This window comes from Nelumbo lutea, chromosome 2 (assembly GCF_056320005.1).
Source record: "Nelumbo lutea isolate HS-2025 chromosome 2, American lotus-T2T, whole genome shotgun sequence".
Taxonomy (NCBI): Eukaryota; Viridiplantae; Streptophyta; class Magnoliopsida; order Proteales; family Nelumbonaceae; genus Nelumbo; species Nelumbo lutea.
Window position 1 is genome coordinate 14,015,148 of NC_142685.1, and position 23,799 is coordinate 14,038,946.

At 36.7% G+C, this 23,799-nt stretch overlaps 1 protein-coding gene and 1 pseudogene across 2 annotated transcripts; one reads left to right on the forward strand and one right to left on the reverse strand.

Annotated features, from left to right (window-relative positions):
* The first annotated feature begins 3,750 nt into the window (after positions 1 to 3,750).
* On the forward strand, positions 3,751 to 14,086 carry LOC148868696 (uncharacterized). Its single transcript, XM_088971069.1, has 4 exons — positions 3,751 to 4,609; positions 5,337 to 5,440; positions 13,606 to 13,735; positions 13,843 to 14,086. Exons 1-4 carry the CDS (start codon positions 4,499 to 4,501, stop codon positions 13,879 to 13,881), a joined length of 384 nt encoding a protein of 127 aa, XP_088827195.1. The 5' UTR covers positions 3,751 to 4,498; the 3' UTR covers positions 13,882 to 14,086.
* A 65-nt stretch (positions 14,087 to 14,151) lies between these two features.
* Positions 14,152 to 17,690, reverse strand: LOC148868697 (pentatricopeptide repeat-containing protein At2g01510, mitochondrial pseudogene; annotated as a pseudogene). Its single transcript, XR_016107477.1, has one exon. The product of XR_016107477.1 is annotated as a pentatricopeptide repeat-containing protein At2g01510, mitochondrial pseudogene (transcript).
* Between the last annotated feature and the right edge of the window lie 6,109 nt (positions 17,691 to 23,799).

Below are 23,799 nucleotides of genomic sequence, written 5' to 3' on the forward strand. Positions count from 1 at the left end.
TTCTTACATTTCATAGCTATTTATTTTATTTTTTATTATTTAATTATGTCATTATTTATTAATCCATTTGACTCCAAATGGTCGAATTGCTTACCCACCACCAGGAGGGAAGAAAATAGTTTTGTTTTCAAATTATTTATTTCTATACTATTAAAATTAATATTGTGGATTTAATTACAATAATTTAATGATGAGAAAAAGATATCTTAAATATATGATTTAATGAGATATAATAGAATTTTTATTTATTTTCAATTGGTTTTAAAATTTACATTCCATTTCCACCATTAATAAAAACCTTTATTATTTCATACTTATTATTGTTTAAAAATGTTCCCAATTTTTTTAATCTATTTTTTATTTTATTATTTAATCATTGTAACATGAATTAACCCATTTGACCCAAAATGATTTAATTTCTTACCACTACCTAGATGAAAACACTATTTTCTGCTAGGTAGATTTAAAAAGTATAAGCTTTTATGTTATTATGATTATTAATTTATTAAGTATGGATTTAATTAATAGAACTTAATGATGAGGAGAAACAAAAATGACTTAAATATGTGATTCAATGAACATGAATGCAAGTTAATAACTAAAATGTTGGATTTATTGAGAGAGAATTGAATGCAATAAATATAGAGGGGTAAATTTTGTCCTTATAAAGTTCTAGAAATATTATTGAGGCCATTTATGCTTTTTAAAATAGTATATATATATATATATATATATATATATATATATATATATATATATAAAGGATTCAGTCATGATGCTAGAAATAAATGATAATGGAAAAAATTATAACTAATCAATGGATATCATAAAAATGGTAACCAATCATGTGGGTTTTCATAAAAAATCACAAGGTTTTGATTGGTCAAAACCTTTTTTAGTATCATGTATTTCTAGTATCATAGATTTTTTTTTTCTTATACAAATTACAACATATATTTGCTAAGCTAACCCCGGTCCATTTCATCCTTGGCACCCATTCAATCAAGAATCCAATATCCAAGTGATTGGATATGTAATATCCAAACAATAAATGATTATCAATTTATCACATTCATAGACACTTTGCATCTCTTGCCCACAAAATTTTTGTACACAAGTCATGTATTGGAAATATCTCCTAAGAATGATAAAATGATTATCAATTTATTATACCAATGGTTTACAACACGGATTTCAAGACCAGACCGAACTGGAAAAATTAGGAACCGATCAAGTGACAGAGAAGTGTACATATTACAATTTAATCAAAACAAACAACGATATTATGGTCTTAAGAAGTTATGTATCTCTCATGGACTTACAAAGTGTTGTATATCTGAATTTTAAATTAGTTATTTTGATGGTTGATAACTTATGGTTGGTGAGTGTGATGAAGTTGGAAACTCCTCACATAGCTGATTGAGATTTGGTCTGTTCCCCAAGATATAAGGCAAGCATTGTCTAACTCATAGTTGTCAAGGCGACGCCTAGGCGACAAGGCGCCCTTGAAGGCTTACCTCACCTAATCGCCAAGCAGTTTTCTATAGTGTGTTAGACAAAAATTTTATATTATTAATTTTTGTGGTTATAATTTTAAAATAATTTTTAAACTAAAATATTAATTTTGTGTGTTTATATACTAGTTTCTTTTTATTATTTTCTTATTTGTTAGAGTTAAATCAACACAAACATTGCTAAATGTTGTATTGAACCCTAAAAGACTTCAAAACCTTGACAATAAGCAAGGAAGAACTTAAAATGTTGTCTAACCAACACATTTACTTCTTTTTCTTTACTAATTTTGTGTGTCTATACTATATACCAATTTTATTCTTCCACCTTTTCTTTTATTATTTTCCTATAACAGAAATATGGGTTTAGCCCTTATATTTTTTTGAAATTTATTTTATTTTATTTTTTTCTCATGGATATGTTGATTTTCTATACTTTAACATGAAATTTATACTTTTCTTATGAAAAATATGGATAATTATTAATGAAGTGTGATTCTGAAACTACCCTAGGATACATATTTTTAGTTGAAAAATCCATCGCCTAGGCTTGGCGCCTTAAAAACTATGGACTAACTTTGATCAGGTTATATGGGTTCATGTACGTAGGAAAACAGTAGCTTATGCTTATTTTCTTGCTGGTAAAGAATGTAATAATGAGAGTTGGTTTCAATTTCTTGATACTCATCAAACTCCATATAATGAGTGGGAGTTGCTCCCTGACTTTTTGGAGGTTTCCCCTCATTTGAATGAACCTCGAGATTGTCTTTACAAAAAAAAAAAAAAACGATATTTTACCTTTTTTTTTTCCTTTTCTCTTATCCAAACCTCTCACCCCTGTTTCTCTCCTATCCAAACCTCTCACTAATGACCAAGGGTGGAACTAGGAAATTTTCATGAGGGGGCCAAAAACGCAAGGTATATTATTGTTTAAAAAATATAAACAATAAGAAAAATGAGTTTTATGTGATTATAACTAACTTATTTAAACATAAAAAATCATTCTTTAATGATTTATAGGAAGTATTGGGATATAATTAGTAACCATTGAAAAATAATAGAAGAACTAAAATGTATGTGTATACATACTAATATTTATTAGTTAATATTTTTTTGAAGTCATTTATTAGTTAATATTGATTATATATAGATTTAGATGATATTTATTACGTATACAAGTTAATATATTCCTTAATTTGTAATAAATAAATTTAACTTGTATTCATCTTATTATTATAAAAATATTAATAATCAAATTTATAGCATTTGTTGGGAAACATCCACCAAGGCAAGAAAGATTACTTTAAGTATAAAAAAAATGTTGTTTTACTAAATAATTGAAGTTGGCATAATGGTTAATTAATTGGTGTTGCAAGCAAATGACTTTGGTTCAAAACTTTTTACCTTTGGTTTGTGATTTTTAACAAGTTATTTGACTTAAATAACATTTAATGACATATTAAATTCTATAATTAAAGGTAACTTAAATGAGCATTTAATTAAATTATATTAGCATTTAGTGACGTCTCAGACTTAAAGGCTTAATTAAAATTGATATTAATGAGAGAGAGAAGATATAAATTAAATTTAAATTTAAAAAGGAGAGGGAAATTAAATTTGATTAATACATAATGCATATTGGCCCGTTTTGGCATGCCGATACATACCCAAAACAGATTGGTACAAGGTCGGTACGGACCTGTATCGGTTTGATACGGATGAAAAAATACGAAACCATTTAATTAGGCATATTTTGTGTAACGTAGCTCTTCCGAAACGATATGTATCGACCAATATATTACAAAATTTAAAACCTTGTCGGTGACCACATTATTCCTCCAACTCGATTCCAATGAATGCAATTCTTTTTTAGTTTGAAACCGAAGCATGGAGAGGCCAATTCTAGGTTTGTATTTCAGCTTTTATTTAAGACTAGTGAATGACCTCGTAATAAGTATGTGGATAATGTCATGTGTCTAAATTTGAAAAAACCACATATCTAAATAGTAGGGTTGTAGCTTGAAAGCCTTCTTCTAATTTGGGGACATGTGGCACAACCAACTGTTGTGAAAGTGGTGTAATGCGCCCCTTGTAAAGAATAGACCGGAGTATGAATCCGCACTCAAACTTTTTTTTTTTTTTTTATATATCTTTTGAATGGCTAGACAAAGGATTTGATCCCAAGTCTCCTCACGGCCGGCAAGAGACTTTATCAACCATGGTTGGCACATTGCGAATTAGACTCCACATAGGAAGTGGGATCTATTCTCACAAATGGGCGCCTCATAGAAACATCCACGCTGCACTGATAATATCTCCCGTGAGAGACAAGATCTCCTCCTCATATAGTGTGCCTCACATGCACATTCTACCATGCATTGGGATTTAGAAACATTTTCCATACTTAATTATTCATGGGAGTGCACGGTGGACGTGCATGGGAGTAACAGATGCTGTTCCCTCCCGTGAATGATAACTAGTAGGATGTGGGTGTGAGGCGCATGTGAGGAGCAGACTCTCTGAGAGCCGTAAAAGCCTAAGCCTTCCTCAATGTTCCTACTTCTACAATGTAATGGTTCCGTGTTCTTCACGTGGTATACACTGCTAGTGCGTACGATCGCGTAGGAGTTGATCACAGTCACATCACATCACGTGTAACCATTAGAAAAGGCGTACAAACTGAAACGCTCGCTCGCGAGTTCCCTCGCGTTCGAAGTTCAATGAGCCCCAGAAGTCAGATCTACTACCGGCGTAGTATTCATTAGAGTAGTACTGCTAACTTGACCGATCAATCGACGTTTAGGTGGTTTCTCCATGTTATCCATCATCTTTTCGAAACCCTAACATGCACGGTCCTTTGCCACTCCTGCTGTTTACAGAGAAAAGAACCGGAAATTGAACCCAGTTCAATCGGGAGTTTCACTGACATCTGAGCTTCATTCTGGGTCAGATACAATTTTCGAGAATATAATTTCATCACCATCGTCATGAAAGAAGGGAAATCAAAATTCAATCACCAACAGCAACAACAGCAGAATGGTCATATTTCTCCCTTCAAGTTCGGGAAATTGTTGGATCCTGAGGCTTCTTGGGACAAGGTACTGATTTTATGTTAGTTTTAATTGCTTTTTAATTAGCTTTTTATTATTAATTTTGCTTTATTCTGCTTTGACTTCGCTCTTCAGTCACGAATTTAGGTTTTCTGCAAATTAACCTGTGATTTAACTACTGTGTAGAAGTTGGTATTCTAATTTAATGTTGGTAACAACGCTCTCTCTCTCTCTCTCTCTCTCTCTCTCTCTCTCTCGCTCGCTCGCTCGCTCGCTCGGGTAAATTAGTAAAGTTAAGCGAAACCCTTTCTTTTCCTATTAACCTTTCCCTTCGACGTTGCGGCTTGAGTTTGCTTCAATTACTTTGAGGAAGAATGTTGTTTTCTCTTCTACCAATTTTCCTTTGGCGAGGAGTTTAGCCGGTGCCTCGTAATGTTCCCATGGAAAGGTAACTACGGAACGGAAAAGCTACTATTTTTTGCTCCCGGGAAACCAGGAGCGTTCCCGTAGGATGTTACCAAATGGTGCCTTATTTTCTCGATTTCTGAAATTGAAATAGAAGAAACTTCCTTTTTATTTTCACACGTCTTTGCACAGTAGAAAGGTTCGCTCTTTTCAACAATGCCTATTAATCGTTTTTTTCCCTTTATTTTCTTTGTTTTGTTTTTACATTAAAGTTTTCAGAGGTCTTATGAGTGCTTTTAAGTTGAGATTGGACCTCCAGCATCAAAATTCCAAAGGGAATCTGTTTTGATTGGGTTTCTTTTTGATGTAGGATCAATTGGGAGATGCCTTGCATTGGATTCGACAGGCAGTTGCTCTTGTGTGTGGATTGCTTTGGGGTGCTGTTCCTTTTGTAGGGGCCATTTGGATTGTCATGTAAGTTTAAATTAACAGTCCAGCGTTAGGATCTTCTTTATGGAAAAACGAAAGTCGATATGTTGTTTATGTTATTTCTTTTTTTTTTTTGTTTTTTTTTTTGTTTTATGCTATGCTCATTAGGAACCGATTTTTTTTTATCAACATTAGGAACCAAATTCAGAGGTTGGATGCCATATTTGAATGACATGCACTTTATGCAGACGTGGTCCATTTTCAAATGCTAGTATAAAATATTAAGTTCTTGGATGAGGTTTGGCCCCAGCATGGAATTTTGGTTTAGAGGAGCTAGTTGCTCATGTATATTTAATTATTTATTGAATCCCAGAACTTCTGTTGTTATCCAGAGAAATTCTCTTGGATTATGAGTGGATGGAAATAAATTCTAACTTTTCTTTGGAAGGCATTCTGTTGCAAGTCAGAATTTGAGTATCAAAACTTTTTCTTTAATTGGCGTTTTTTTGATAAGTAACAAGTAAAATTCATTAATTAAGGAACTGAAAAACATCCCGGGATACATCAGACAGGCCCCAAAGGAATAAGAGGCCAAGCACAAAGCTGAAGGCTGAAGCTAAACTAAAAAAAAAAAGACTAACAAGATACAAATTACAGCCTAGCCCTTGGACATTCTCACTCTAGATGACCCTTTAACACTCCGGTTCTAACCAATGTGCCAGCCATTAAATTGGCACTTCTAGGTATCCAGTTGAATGAAGTGTTCAAGGGATCCCCCGGGGAGAGTGCCTGTCTTACCGAAGGCCTCATCCTGCATGGAATTTCTTCTCTATTCTTCAACCAAGAGATAACTATTTGGCAATCTCATTCAATGTCCACTTCTTTCCATCCCTTTAACCTTAGCAATTTTAACCCTTGAACGACTGCCAACAATTCTGCCCTGAGAGAGATTCCATGTCCAATTGGACCTGAGAAACTAAGAAGAATATTACAAGTTTCATATCGCACTACACCCCCAATTCCTGATTCCCTGGATTTCCCTCCCAGACAGCAGCAATTAAAGTTAAATTTAAGCCTTCCAGCTGCTGGTTTGTAAAGTTTATCTTGTTGGTATCGCTTCAAACTGATTATTTACAATGGTGTTAATGAATTGAGATGAATCAGATTCTCATTCAACTCTGAAGTAAATTTTTGGAAAGGAAAATCTGTGATGCAGGAAAGACATGGTATCGAAAGAGTTTTGACCAATCAAAACCCACCCATGAATTCTGATAAATAACACATGATTGATTACCACGTTTTTGATACTAATTGATTGGTCAAAAAAAATTCAGGTATCATAGTCAAACCCTTTCGGAAATGAAGCTTAAAGAAATTCAGTTTTCTCTGTAGAGTTTTTCCCCCTAGAGATCAATGAAAGTCAATTTTGGGTGTTAGGCTAGGGGTAACAATTGGGTGGGTGGATGTTGAGCTTAAATCCACCCATTTAACCCAACCCAACCCACACTCGATGGCCCACCCTCTCTAATTCAACCAGCAAAGGGATAAGGGCTTGGGAATTTCATCAACATGTTTTCAAATTTTGCCCATTCAACCTGCTAAGTGAATATGTTGGTTATAAGCATGTGGGTTATGTGGGCTGTGTCAGAAATTGCCAGCCACACCTATGAAGTTCTTATTAACATTTAATTCCTTATTGGGTGGATTTGATGAATATAAGTTCTGATCAATTTTCTACCAAAAAAAGTTCTAATCAATTTGAAAAGAATTCTTGGTATGAGTAAAGGCAGGATTCTTTATGGCATTACTAGGACACCTAAAAACTAACAGTCTAGCCATATGAACAATTTACACTTGGCATTATAGTTTTAACGATGCTAGAAGCTGAAGTCAGCTGAAGAAACAGAAAAAAAAAATTCTACATGTAATACTAAACATGATATCACCAAAAAGGGTGCGTCCAATTAAGGACAGCACTTTGATTTTCAAAGTTTTTCTATTTTTTTCCCTTTCTTCTACCATATTTTTTGGTAACTTATTTAATGTACTTTTTATTTATTGGCATATTTCCATACCATGAATTTTGGAGGTTGATGTTCTAGACACCTATAAACACCTAAGTAGTTGGCACTACAGATCATTTAGCAAGGTGACAGTGGCTGTGTTTTCGGAGAGATTGTGATCTGATCTTGACATTTCCATAGTTATGTGATCCAAGAGTTCATCAGTTCCCTCTAGTTCAAATTCTGCTTTATTTAATAATATTCCATTTGTCGAAGAATCAGGTTGACAGGTTGGTTAGGGGGTAAGCTTTTATAATCTAGTTTAGGTTACTCTATTTCTAGGTTATGTTTGATGTATGATATTTTAGCTAAACTCATAGTATGAGTAAACATTGTCTTCCATCATTTTTCCATTTCAACCAAGACCTTTTGGTAGAACTTTGTAATTATAAGCAATTTACCAACCATCAACTTTGGATCTTATTATTATAATTCTGCATTGGACCTAAGAAAAGGTTTTTGGCTATATGGGAAGGCAGAAGCCAGGGAAGGAGCAATGTCTATAAGGAACCATGGGTAACTATGACTTGCCCCATATACAAGATCTTTGATATCGATTGACGCCATTCACCTATGCCTTATTCTTTTTTGTTACAGATCTATGGATTGATTAAACAAACCTTTTTCAGTTTCCCTTGAAATCATTGGCAAGGAAGTGCTTATGGAATAATGTAATTCTGATAGAGATGTTTAATTTAGCTGTTAGAGGTTTCTCGGTTTTCTATTTTTTGTTATTCCTCTTTTATTTTTTATTTTTTTTTATAGGAAACAGTAACTTTCATTAAAAGAGATTAAAAGAATACATCTGTCACCACCCAAAGGATGGATAAAAATACCAGTAGCATAAACAGTCTACAAGCAAGCCCAGAACAAAGCCTCCCTATTTACTCCTTGCTTAGCTAGAGCATCAGCCATTCCATTTGCTGACCTTCTTACCCAATTAAACTGTACCCTTAACTCTCTTGCTAAGTACAATATTTCCCTTAGCTGTTGCCTGAAAGGCCAAGCCCCTAAACTTCTTGCTTGCATCCAACCGATTACGAGCTTGGAGTCGCCTTCCACTTCTAACTGTTGCATACCCCACTGCTTAGCCAGTCTCAGCCCTTGTAGCAGGGCCTTTATTTCTGCCCTCAGTGAGTCTTCCACTCCAATTGGACCCCAGAAGAGGGCCTTTATTTCCTTCCTCATCTCTGAAGATTTCCCCAATGCCTGAAGGACCTAGATTGTTTAGAGAACTACCATCAAAATCCAACTTTACTCTAGCCTGCAGAGAAGGGGCCTTTATTCCTCTTGTATTTTTCTCTACCTCTTTAATAAATTGTTATCTAGCTACCTAAAATAAGAGCTTTTGGTGGAACTTTCCTTGTAAGTTATAACATAGCTACTGGTTATGCTTATGCCTCAGGAGGCCTAAGGATTGGATATTATTATTCAGTGTAGTTAAAGTGTTACCTAGGTGTCAACTAGATAAACTCCTAGGTGTTTTAGAGGCCTATCACTTAGGCAACCAACTAGACAGGAGGCATAGATACAAACATTTTAGTTGGTTGAAGTAAGAAACTATTCCCCTTTATGTATTGTTATGCCTTTATCTAATCTATGTTAGGCCTATAGGGGTCTATATGGACATCCAGAGCTAAAAGTCAAGGCTTTTATTCCCTTTTGTCTTTGTCTCATTTATTTCAAAGTTCAAACCAGGGAGAGGTTGTTCACAAATCTTGTTGTTTTTCCCCTTAAAAGCGTGTGCGAGTTGTCATTTACTCAGTCAATGATTTAATTTGCCATTTTAATAGTTTATAGTTCACATTTAATTACAATGCTTATATGTGTACATATTGTTATGACTTTATCTAACCTATGTTGGGCCTATATGGATATATCCAATGCTAAAAATTAGGTCTCTTAATCCCTTTTTGTCTTTATGTCTCATTTATTTCAAAGTTCAAACCACGAAGGTTAATCACAAATCTTGTCATTTTTCCCTTAAAAAGCATGTGTGTTGTCATTTAATTTGTCAATGATTTAATTTGCAAATTTAATAGTTTATAATTCACATTTTATGTATTCGTTTATTTATCAGGCATGACTTGGCCACTTTAACTATCTTGGGTGATCCACTCATGTACCCAAACCTAGGCTTTTTTATCTTCATGTGTTTCATATCTTGTCAGGTCTGTATCTTGGTTAGGGTTCCAGGCCTGACTTGACCAAATAATTAGTAGTTTGGTACAGACTGGATACATGTAAATTGCTGGTCTCTTATAAAAAATCACAAAGTATCTATACTTGCTTGCATGCATATAGTAAATGAAATTTTCCCATTTAGTAATATTCATTCATACGCATCCAACTATAAAAAAGTCCCCTTTTGGCATTTGGAAACCTGTGTCTAAATTAAAGAACTGGTACAATCAGCTTTAATCTGCACGGAAAAAATTGCTAATCAGTTATAAGTTATAACCAGGAAAGGTCTAACAAAGTGACAAGTTCTTGATAAGACATTATTAATAAAAAAAGCTAATAGTCTAATTAACACTTCTATTTGTTTAAACCAAACAACTAAAAAACATTAAAGTGAGACATCAATTTCTGAGTAAGCCACCTAAATATCCAACAATATTTTACAACTATTATTTATTTTATCTTTGATTATAAAAAATATTTATTTTATGCTTTTATGTTTATTAGTAGTTGTAATTATGATGCTAAAGCACTACTGGCTTGACACTGCGTTCTAAGTGGTTGGTTGGGTCTCTTAGCATTGGGAAAAAGGAACTTACTTTCCCTTTTTTCAAGAAAGATGCACTTCCCCATTATAAGAATCAAGATTTGTATACAATATGTTTATTGGGGGTGAAAGTCAGGATGGGTTAGGTTGGATTGAGGTCAACCCTATCCCAACCTGAGTTGTTGAACATCAGATTGGGAAGAAGGAACTTACTTTCCTTTTTTTGAAGAAAGATGCACTTCCCCATTATAAGAATCAAGATTTGTATACAAATGTGTTTATTAGGGGTGAAAGCCAGGATGGGTTAGGTTGGGTTGAGGTCAACCCTAGCCCAACCTGAGTTGTTGGACATCAGATTGGGTTGGACAGTTGGAGTTGGGTTTGTGTTGGCCCAATTTGTTCACTTCTTTTTTAGTTTTTAAATAAAAAACATGTTCTTATTTCTTAGACTTAGGATTAGCCAATGGTTCAGGTTGACTTGGGTAGGGTTTCCAAGGGCCTAAACCCTAACCCAACCTTAAGTTAAGTTGGGTTGATATTTTTCAATCTTAACCTGGTCTTTAACCCAACCCGGCTTGGAATTTGAATTGCAAACCATGAACTAACTGCAGTCCAATCATTTTGCACTAATCCTACTAACCAAGGCCAGTTACGTCAGTATCTGGATAATTCAGTCCATCAAGACTTATACTAGAGAGGTCAATTATAGGGCTAAGATAATATAACTCATGCAATCTCTCTCTCTCTCTCTCTCTCTCTCTGGGGGTTTGGAGGCTTGTTTATTGGTTTAGCATCTTCATGACCTTGTAACAGAAACTTATGTCTTAGCCTTTAGACTGTAAATCTTTTTGTTATGGAGGAATGTATTTGCTAGTGAGGGATAGTTATTGGATTGAAATTAGATCAACGGCGATATTATGCTTTATAGTTTCATTAGCTTCTTCTATCTTGTTTTGCTTCCCGTGGTGGATTTGGCTCTTGGGATTCCTAAAGAATTTCAGAGCCTTTCTTTATCAGTAATAATTAAGATTTTTGAACCTTTTTCTATTGCTTCTATTAATAAAATACTCTATTGCCAAATAGCTGATGTGTGCAAAGATCTTCTAGAGGGAATATTTGAAGTAGCTTGTTATCAAAAAGTCAAATATATTCTATTTCAATATCTTATTTGGCTAACCTAACATTCAGTTTCCCTTATTGCTCTAAAAAAGAAAGAATAAGGCATGTACATAATGGAATTCCAGATATCCACCTTATGGTGTATGAAGAGGGGCCTACAACAGGTGACATGATCACTAAAGATGAAAATGAAGGCCATGCTGCTACAGAAAAGGAGTGTGACAACAAATTGTTGTATTCATTAGGTCAATTTTATTGCACCAAATAAACCTTTCTTATTCTCATTGGAGTTCAATAACTGAGATGACTTGGTCATGTGGAACAAGGACTAATGACTATACAACTGAGAAATGATTTTGGCATGGATTTTGAGGGATCAAGACAAGAGGGACAACAAAAAGGATACCGGTTTAGCTAATCAGGAAAAAAGTTGACAATTCATATTGTTACAGAAGATATGGCCCTACATAATAGAGGAGCATGATTATAGTTAGACCCTCATAATTTTGCATATGTCTAATGGTGATGGTGATGGTCGCTACTTGATGTTTGATGTTGAAACTTTGTCACCTGACGGAATAAAAGTTCTCCACAGGGTCATTATGATTTATGAGAAAGGGAAGATACTTTCCATGAAATGAGTTGAAGTGCATTTATATAATTATGTACTTCTAATGGGCAGATTACTTGCATTGGAACAGATTCACTACAAGGTCATTATCACATCACCAACCCCCTTTTCAAAATGGAAATCCTGTGATAAAAGAGCTTCCAATGGGGGAAATACATGGCAACTTGTATGGCGTTTATGGCATTGAATGAGTACCACTCAATGAATCAACTGCTGTGACATGGCACCCAAAAATGGTGTTAAATATGCAAACTTTACAGGAAAGAGTGGCAATCCCATTTAATAGAGGGGTTATTGCTAGGAGTAGCATAACATCTTTTTTATAAGAAAAATAATTGTACAATATAATCACACGGAAAAAGAAAATCAATTATAGAATATGAAACTAAGTCATGTTTCTTTCTGGGAAGAATTGCAAAGTACCAGTTTTATTGTAAGGGTTGGACCTTTTTTTTTTCTAAGTAGAGGTGGGATAAATGTTGACTAATGCACCTCCTTGTTTATGCACCATAAGATACTAGAATCGTGGTTTATCTGTCTTGGAATTCCTGATCTTCTCACCACAGTAGAGGTAGTACTAAGCTTTGAACAACTTGTCAATACATGGAGACAAGAATGGAATGTATTATGTATCATGGGCTCCATTGATGAACAGGGAGGACATTTCAAGCCTGGCCTTTGTATGAAGATGAACTTGATTGGTAAGAAGCACAGTATTGAGAAGAGAACAATCCATTCTTAGAATGGTTAAGAAATACAGGAAAATTATATATTTGCATAGGGAAAAAGGGCTAGAGGTTTTCTTTAAGTTGCATCTTCTTCATATGGCATTAAGTGGTTGGTGATAGTGTTGTTCTCTTGAACGCAGTGATGGATGACTTCCATATGACAAGTGCCCATAGTTTCATTACACTCCAACAGTGCTATTGGAGATGAAAATCGAGTGAATTATTTCTGGCAGGAGCAATTTTTTAAACTTGGCATGTTGAATGCCCTTTCAGGGAAATACATTGTGTTTGATTTCTGCAAACTTAATGAGAATAACCAAGGCATCTCATATTCTATTTTGTTGCCAAGGTGTGAATTTATTACAAGAAAGTTCTTCATAGTCAATTGTATCTGTCCGCATCCTTTGTGGAAAAAAACTCTAATGTTTTGTTTCTGAGGATGATAAGAAAATGGTCACCATCTCTTCTTCCATTCTACTTATAAATTTTATGTTTCTGAGTTTTTCTTGCATGCTGTTGCCTGCTATGTCATTTTCGATAGAAGAACTAATCACTCTTCTTCAAAAGTTCGATATGTTTATCAACTTTAAGGAGCTGGTCCTTAAAATTTCATCTGAGCCATCCATCCTTCTGCTAAGATTTACGCTATAATAGTAGCTTTTTGGTTGACCTCCCATAAAAAGCCTCTCCCTCTCTGCAACAAAAGAAAAAAAGTGCTTACTATATTTGGCTATTTATTCAAGCTTTACAATTTTCTTGGTATGACAGCCTGGAAGTTGTTTACCGGGAAAAGAAAACCTGGGAGTAAGTTGCATAAACAAACAGGAAAGCGTTTTTACCTTAAATCTTTTGCTATGCTATGTGGGAAGTCCTCTATGCATGTGTGCATACATTTTATGATATTCAAAAACCTAATCATGCATATGTATATTTCTTTCCAGATTCCTTGTGCTATCCTCTGGAATTATTTATGGGTACTATTCGATAGTATTAAAAATTGACGAAGAAGATTTTGGTGGTCATGGAACTCTGCTTCAAGAGGGGCTTTTTGCTTCTTTAACTTTATTTCTGGTATGTTCTTTAGATTTTCATGTCATTTAGATATTAGAACATGCCTCTGAAGGCATATTGCCACTGTTTTAATGACTGAGATATCCTTCCTCTTTTCCATTTTGCAGCTTGTGTGGATTCTAGTATACAGCTTGGTTCATTTCTGATCAGCTAATTTCTGCCGACTGAACAACTATTCCCCTTCTTATTTTCTCCTCAATTTTGTTCATTATTATTGATCAACAGTTAAATAGTTTGCTCAACTGTATTGGTATCCATTGACCATATCCAAAGAACAGTGGAGATTATTTCTTTCCTTGACTTCAATACATGGGCTATGCCCACAAAACAATGGAGATTTTGTTCATCCAACCACAATTTTCTTGATTGTGCAATATGTAAGTTGCATAGCATGAGCATGAATCTTTCAACTAATGTATGCAATGGGAATGTACTGGAATATTTGCAGACAGTGAATTCATATGGCTTAGCCATATGACCCATAGTTGAATTTGTCAAAAGGCATCCCTGCCACAGTGGAATGGGATCAAACCTGCACATGCAGGCTGTCCTTTGTATGGTCAGTGGGCCTTACATGCATCTTGCTCTGTCCCCACCCCCAAATCCCCACTAGTGTACAAAGTATGACCTTAAAAAAATCACATGGCTTAAACAAACCTTCCATAGACAGTCCCTCTATCTTGTCAGTGCGCCTTGCCAAATATCTGTAGTTCCATAGAACAATCACACCATATGACCCCATTTTGATGGTGCTCCCTGAACCCAATCATTTGCAGCCCGTTACAGAACAGCATCCATGTTATGACAACCTGGCATCCTTTTGGTGAATCGGCTATGGAACCTCTGAGACTGTCTAGATCCCTCTCATCAGTACCTGTGCTGTGATACCTAGAGGAAACTTAAATCAAGAGCCTCCATCTAACCATACTGACCACATTTATCCATTTCAACCTTTTCGAGTCTTGATCTTTGGTAGTGCTTTTGCAAATCAAACACCCAGTTTCTTGGCACTGCAACTTTTTTTCTTTGCTAGGCAAACTTGGAGATGGAGGTGGGGAGGGTGAAAGTAGGTTCGTTTCCAGGTCAGTGGGAATTATATCCATTGACTGTCAACTAAACCAGCTAGTACCTTCCTCTAGCCACTGCCACATAGACGTATCCCATCCCTTCTAAAGCTTACTTGTGACCCTAAGCTGAACTCAATCGTGTATGTGGTTGTAAATTCAGGCTGTCAATCGCATGAGATGAGAACGGCATTTGACTACTTGATTAGCAATTTGGCATATAAATGATACATGATCAACAGCCCCATGATCCAAGATAACAAACTCACCAGTAATCTCGACAAGAACATGTACCCTTCTTGAAATGGTGGAATCGGCTCCGATCTCTAACCACTATTTCTCTATCAAAAATCCTTGAAATAATCTTTATAGCGGAGTGACAATCAGCACAGATCCTCAAGTTCTTTACGATGCGTAAGGTAACCCCTTTATCAGTGGCGATCAGTCCAAAAGCAGCAGCCAACTTCTCACTGTGGAAGAATAGGGCCTTTTCTTTTTCCTCCTCTTCCACATCAAAGAATACCTCTGTTGTACTTGCCGCATGACCTGCAATCCTTAACTGCTTGGAAATCTCGTCTATCATCTCATAAATTTCCTTGGATCGAGGGTGGATTTTCTCCGCCGCCCCGAACTCATGAATCTCACCATTGATTTCAATGGAACTACACCCCCGCAATTTACTAGTCCCTTTCTCTATCATCAACTGCCTAACCTTGGCAACATCATCCCATCTTCCAGCGTTGGCATAGATATTGGACATTATAGATAAATAACCCCCATCTTCCGGGTCCAGTTCAACCAAGTGTTGGATGGCAAGCTCTGCAAGTGTAATATTGCCATGGATCTTACAGGCACCAAGCAGGGCGCCCCAGACTCCGGCATGTGGCACAATAGGCATATCTTGAATGAATTTATAAGCTTCTTCCAACAATCCTGAACGTCCAAGTAGGTCAACCATGCATCCATAGTGCTCGATCTTGGGGGTGATGCCAAGCTCATGGCGCATGCCATCAAAATGCTTTCGCCCTTCATCTATTAATCCTGAATGAGTGCAGGCACTGAGTACTCCAATCATGGTAATTTCATTAGGCTTTACATCTTCCCTTCTCATTTGAGAAAACGACTCCAAGGCATTTTTACTTTGTCCATTCATGGAAAATCCCATTATCATTGCATTCCAAGCCACGACATCTCGATCTGGCATGCAATCAAAAACATGTTGAGCACTCTCTAGTGCCCCACATTTTGAATACATGTCCACTAAAGCAGTACCGACTACAACCTTCAGATCAACAGCGTTCCTGTCAATGTATGAATGTATCCATCTGCCTACATCCAAGGCTCCGGCCTGGGCACAAGCAGAAAGAATGCTTACTAGAGTCACCTCATTAGGCTTCGAATTTTCCATTTGCATTCGATGAAAGAGTGCCATAGCTTCATTAATCCTCTTATTCTGGACAAGCCCTCCAATGGCCGAATTCCAGGAGATCACATCCCTCTCTGGCATCTTATCAAAAAATTGCAGTACGACTTGAGGTTCACCATGTTTTGCAAAGCCACCCAACAACGTATTGTACATCAATAAATCCTTGATCGGAGCTTGATCAAACAGCTTGTTAGCAAGTTCCATGTCCCCAACTTTCACGTAGCCTCCTATAATGGTATTCCATGCTACAAGATCCTTCACCGGCATCTCATCAAAAAGTTGGCGAGCTTTCTTCAAATCACTGCAGTGGTTCACATACCCTGATAAGAGGGTCGTCCAGGACACTGAATCCTTCACGGGCATCTCATCAAAGACTTGCTGAGCCGTCATCATATCCCGAGAAATTCCATAGAATTCAATCAAACTGGTAGCGGTGAAAACATCATCGTGGAGGCAAATCTTGAACAGCTGCGCATGAACGCATCTCCCAGTACGGAAATACTGCAAATTTGCACAGGCCCTGATGACAAAAGGGAAGGTGAAGCAATCGGGTCGAATGCTTCGAATCCTCATCTGATCAAAGAACGCAAGGGCTTGCTCAGGTTGTTGGTTCTGTTGGAATCCTCGGATTATTGTATTCCAAACAAAGGAATTAGGTTCGGACATTTGATTGAAAACCTGGGTTGCATAGCCCATGCTGCCCAAGGTGGCGCAATGAGCCACGAAGTTCCCAACAGCGTAGCTGCTTTGATGCAGCCCGGTCCGAATGAGGTGAACATGGAGAGCCTTTAAATGCTTTGAAGTTGCGGTTGCTTCACGGCTCTTTAACAAAGAAAGTGTGAGCTGCTTCTGCACTCGTTCAATTTCCGCAAGAGGTTTCAGCAACCTTATCTCCATGTCCATTTGAATTCTTCGACGAAGATGCTTCGCAACTGTGCCTACAGGCCCTACATCATAGGCTCATTGGATGTAAATTGATCGGAAAACATTCGGAGCAGTATTGAACGCTGAGACTTGAGAGTCTCCGGACTCGCTTACAGAGTTACAGTCGCTTAGGCTTGGAACTCATAGGTCATCAAGGGATACGGTGGCTGAGGCTGAGTGGACCTGTTCATGGGCTGGCGGGTTTGCTTCGCAACTGTGCCTACAGACCCTACATCATATGCTCATTGGATGTAAATTGATCGGAAAACATTCGAAGCAGTATTGAACGCTGAGACTCGAGAGTCTCCGGACTCGCTTACAGAGTTACAGTCGCTTAGGCATGGAACTCATAGGTCATCAAGGGACACGGTGGCTGAGGCTGATTGGACCTGTTCATGGGCAGCGTAACCCGCCAGCCTAACCCATTCTTTTTCGAACTTCGACAAAATTTAGGCATGTAGGTTCAGGCTCGGGCTTTCCCAAATACGTTTTATGTTTAGACTGGGCTAGGGCTTGGTTCGGGACATTTTTTTTTATGGAAAGAAAAGGAGTTGCACACCGAAATACAAATTAAGCTAAGCTAAGATCATAAGGAATAAAACTCGAGGTATTTCGTTGATCATTGATCTAGGGCTGTTCATTATACGGTTTAAATCGTAAAACTGAACCAAATCAAACGAATTTGTGGTTTGATTTAGTTTTGAGAATTTTCTAAATTGTGGTTTACGATTTTGATTTGGTTTATTGAATTTTATAAATGAACTAAATTGTAAATTGAAAATAAATAAATAAATATATATATATATATATATATATATATATATATATATATAATATCTAAATAGAATGCATAAAATTATGAATATATAATGAACTCTTTAGTTTATAATAAAAGTTTTAAGTTTTAATTTTGGGAGAATGACGGTTCAGCCAAGCATCAGAATTCTTAGGCCCAAAGTACAGTTGGGGTAGGTGCCAACTTGGAATTGATGTCAATTCATGGGTGGGTATTGGTGTATAGGGTGAGGGTATTTGGCATTTTGAATTTTCATAGGTTTGAAGTGGAATTTATAATTTTGTAGTGAGTTGCAACATAATTTTCCGTTTAATTTTTAGGGAAGTTATTTGGACTTTCTAATTGGGTTACGCCCAAAAGAATTATAGAATGGTCCAAAGTCCCCAAACCAAATTAGAAACCACACTAAACCGCAATAAAATGGTTTGGTTTGGTTTGGTTTCCATTTAAAACTGTTTGGTTTGGTTTAGAAATTTCTCAAACCATAATTTACCGGTTTGGTCTAGGATCTTCTCCAAATCACACCGAATCGAACCGTGAACACCCCTACATCAATCACCTTAAGAGCCAGCCAATCAGCCACTTGATTCGCCTCTGAAAATATATATTTGAATTTGATGCTTAAGTTATACATGGAAGACAGGTTGAGGCACTCTTTGATGGTGCAGTCCAATCTCCAAGGGGGGATAATTCTACCATAGAGGCAGTCGGCAACAAGCTTTGAGTCTCCTTCGATTGTGATTGCCAAGTCCCTATAGTTGATCAGATAGCTTCCCAAGCTTCAACAAGATTTATCTTAGTATGCCCAATATTATACGCCTTTGTTCTTTACTTATCAATATATATATATATATATATATATATATATATATATTATAGGCCTTCGTTTCTAGGATCTCACCCTGATGATTTTTAACGATGCAACCGATGACACATTTACCATCAATTCTATAGGAAGCATCAAAGCTAATCTTGATGCTACCTGGCTTAGGCTTATACCAACCAACATAAGTCCAATCCTTATATTGCAATGATCATAATCACATTATCCTTAATCTCACTCCAATCTCACTCCATAAAGCATAAGATATATCAATAACACTTTGAGTATTAACAACTTTATCATTAAAGCTTTTATTGTTATTATTTATATTTTTTATACAGGTAAGTTTTTCTTTATAAAACCGGTCAATCAAGGAAAAAGTGCAATTAGAAATTCTGACCCACCAACTATTAATGGAAGTATCCTCCAAACATGACTTGATACTTCACATTTAAATAACAAATGGTCAATGTTTATTTTTCTACTAATAAAGAGGCAATGCCTGACTTGAACCCAGCCCGTGAACAATGCTAAGATTGATATAATTGATGCTTTCTCTAATAAGTTATGAAATGTGTAAATAGGGGTAGCATTTTTCAACCCAATCCATTTGATCCACCCATACCCGTCCATGTGAGTAGCAGGTCAATACGGTTGAGTAACCATTCTAAAACAATTCTCCTATTATTAAATAAGGCCAAGTTTGGAATGCTTATTTAAAAAAAAAAAGTGTTTAAAAGCAAGTGTGATGTGGGTATTGGTATAACCAACCACTTCACTAGATGATGACACATGGCACCATTCAAGGGCATTTTCAGCACTTTGACCTCAGTTAAGGGTATTGTCCTAACTCCCACGAGTCACTACGAGGCATTTACTACAGGCATCACCTTCTCGGCTATACTTGCTCTCAACACGCTTATGAAGGGGTAATGCTTGGCCGTCATCCCTGTAACAGCCCTATTCATGATCGAGATTCACGTGACGGTTATTGATTTCCCTTTACTCCTCTACGAGGTGACTCCGACTATAAAAGGGCACCAAAGTCTAAGGTACACTTACACACATTTCAATTATCTACTATATTTTCTTGCTGTGACGTGGACTATCTTGATTGTCAGAGTTCTTGTCCCTAAGAACACTCCCAGGGCCTATGACGTTTTTTATTCTTTGTATGTGGGACCCTTGACTCTTGGCCTCAAAAGTTATCTTGTTGCCATTGACTCCAAATTTAGTAGCAATAAAAGTGCTTATTCAAATAAATATATATTTGCATTTGACACTTAATTTTTTCAAATGCTTATTTTAAAAAATAAGCACTTATTTCATAATAGGTGTTTGGTGGTCTATTTCTCCAACAAGCACTTATTCATTTAAAAATGCAACTTTAGCCCTCATTTTAAAATTGGCCTTCAACATTGGCTTCAATCATGGCAAACCTAGATGATCATCCCCCATTTGGATTGTCAAGCTCACCTAAAAATTCATACCCACATGCCCAAATCCATTAAAAACACATCAAAACAAGAAATACAAACCAAGACAAAGAGAAACCAACCAGCACCATGACTTTCTCTTTTGCTTGGTCTTGACAACCCCGACGGATTGCTGTTGATTCTCGATAATCAGCTTGTCAAGTTATGTATCATAGGAAGAAGTGAGACTGTGAGTATAAACGAATTCGGCTCAGTTGGAATGGTGGTGGCACGAGCCTGCCCTGACTGAAGATGATCTTAGTATTAACAATATATATGATATGATATATGGTATTTGGCTTTATATATTATATTGTTATACGTGTGTATGCATGATGTACTAGGGGTGCTCATGGGGTAATTTTCTGGACCGACCTGATATATTCACCTTTTACATTTAATCAAATCGAAACCGAACCGATGTAATCGGTTAACCATAGTTCGGTTTGTCGGTTTTTTTATGCCCTCAAAATAAAAAAGGGAAAAAAATAGTCGAAGACGAAGAGAACTGGGAGATGCAGCAGAGTGATCGCTAGTGTTGCCGAGCAAATGCAACCGAACCTTTGGTGTTGCCAAAGCAGGAGGGATTGCTAGTGCCGAAGGCCATTGGTGATTCGATCAGAGAGCGGAGCGCTAAAGGCCGTTGGCCCATTGAGGAAGAAATAGAACTCATAGAGAGAGTCTAAGAGAGAGAGAGAGAGAGAGAGAGAGAGAGAGAGAGAGAGAGAGAGAGAGAGAGAGAGAGAGAGGGGGATTAAGGGAAAACTGAAAAGTCCTTGGCTCCCTGTGCGATGGGTGTCAGTCTATCAGACTGGCGAACTGAAACCTCAATGTTTGAGTTTGACCACTCTCAGTTTGACTTTTTCAAATTTAATTAGATTTTCAAAAAATATATAATATATAATATTATATTTTATAAATATAAATTATTGACATATATATCGATCAGTTTGGTTAACGACCGGTTTTTTTAAATTGTTAATTGAAACCGAACCAAAACTGTTAATTTTTTTAAAACATCAAACCGAAACCGAACTGTTCGGTTCGATTTTGGTCAATTTTTTTTGTTGGTTTGGTTTTTTTTGCTCACCCCTACTATGTACTAAATATCATTATATGTTGGGTAAATTTCTTAAACTACCCTTATGGTTTAGCTAATTGATTAAGTGTACCCTTACTATTTAAAAATTGACTAACACTACCCTCACTGTTTCTAACAATTGACTAATACTTTCCTTACCGTTAGCGCCTGTTAACATAAAGATTAAAAATAAAATTTTACCCACTATTTTTTTTTCAAAATTTCAAAATAAAACAAGGAAAAGGGGAACCCTTAAAGTAGGGTTGTTCATGGGTCGGTTTACTGGGATTTTCCCAACCGACCCGACCTGGTCGGGTTACCTGAGGTGGAAATCGAAACCGATCCACTGATAGGCAAAATCGACCTGGCCTGTTTGAGTCGAGTTGGGTCGGTTTCGATTTTGCTCCTGTACAAAAAGGATAGAGAAGCCTAGAACTAGAAGGAAATTTATTTGAGCAGATGGGAGAGTTGGGAGAGTCAAGTTCAAAAATCAAATGATGTCTTGAGTTGAGGACTTGAGGGGGGCGGACCAAGTTAGAGAATAGAAGAGAAGACAAAAGTTATCAATAAAATAGGGTGTTGATGAAAACCCGGCCGACTCGAATTGGGCCGGTCCAGGTTGGTCGGTTTGGTCGAATTGGGCATTCTTATGAACAACCCTACCTTAAAAACGGAGACTTGATCACGGGAGATGAAGTCAAGTCTGAGGCAGACGACGGAGATGCATTCTCCGGGGATGATGACAAAGGGGGTGAATTTGAATTCGATGTAGTTGTGGAAACCCGAAAACTGAGCTCTCCAATAGAAAAACCATCAGAACCATTGCTCTCGAATAGAAAAACAAACAAAAGCAGCTTCACAACATCTACAGTGTTTACAGATCCACCGGAGGCTGCATGGTGGAGAACAATGCTCTTATCCGTGCCACATTAATGATTTATATCAGCCTTGGACAGAGCAAGGATTTGTTTGAAGAAATCAATACTACCATAAGTTGCAGCAACCATCGAAAGAGGACTGTTTACTTCGAGCCCTTTTGGCGGACATACCAAAGACCAATCTCATTGATAGAAGAGGCATCACTCTCCAACGAACGCTTGAAGCCTTCAACATCATTGTTAGCCACGAGCTCAAGTAAACTCTAGAAAGAATTTTCAGTTTCTATAGTCAGGTGATTCATGCTTTTCATGGGAGTTTTTCTTTCTTCAAAGGATGAAGGAGAAGACGGCAAGAACGAAGTGGACTTTAACCACTCCGATCCACCACACATACTTTGATTGCCTGGAAATCCAACGATTTCCAGATTCTAAAGACATAGACAAGCTATGCCACGATTAAGCACTCCATTAGCTTCACAGATCTCTCTTTTGTTCCAATAAAAATAGTGCTTATGTTGTCACTACCATTTGAATGTGATCGACTCACTACAGGAATAGAACTCCCACTACTATGGATAATACCATCGATGGGAAGAGTGAGAGGAGACCGTTGAAAATGGATATAAAATCTATGACTTTTGAATCTTCAAATCTGAACAAAAAAACTCCAAAAATGAGAGCCTTTATGGGGTTTGATTGGAAGTTAATGAAAATCCCCCTCTACAAAACCCTTGTTTGCATTTGGAAAAAATTGGATGATTCCGACTGGATTCTTCTTCAAATTTTACTAATCGCGACATTTTCCTCTTTGATACTGCAGATGCTCATCAAACCAAGAGTGCCATTGTTAGCCCTAGAAGGAGAGGAGTTGGGTTTTGGACGAAGTGGTTGTCGTGGAAGATGACTGGGTTTGGCAGCTTAACACGGCTTACTTTCTGTGTCTGAACACTAAAAGTGTTATGAGCTTATGAATACCACCGCCCTGCAACAGGGTTCCTGACGGCGAGAGAGGAAAGAAGCTGCCGGTGGCAGTCTAACCAGAGCGGCAAATAGTAGAGAAAGAGGGAGGGAGAGGGCTGAATCCATTAGGAAAACGAAGGGGAGAGAGAAAGATGGGGAGGGAGGTGGAGGGTAAAATTGGGTTAAAATATATATATATATATATATATATATATATATATATATATATATATATATATATATATATATTACGTGCAAATGAGTTTTGACGAATATTAACGTATCTTAGATGAGATGAGGGTAGAATTAGTTAATTGTCAGAAACGAGGTAACGTTAGCCAATTTCCAAGCTGTATGGATACACTTAATCAATTAGCTAAATTATAAGGATAGTTTAAGAAATTTATCCTTTGATTTGAAGGAATCTTCCCTACCTTTTCCTTCAAACCAAACATAACCTTATATATATTACATTTTTAAGATCAGAACACGCTTGTAATTACAAGTAAAGAATAAAAGCATATTGGCATATGTTAATTTGAAGGAACCAAAATGCAAGGAAAACACCACTCTCATCTCATGTCTTGGATATTGGTTTTCTGCCCAACAAATATCCAACTCTCAACAAAATCAGACC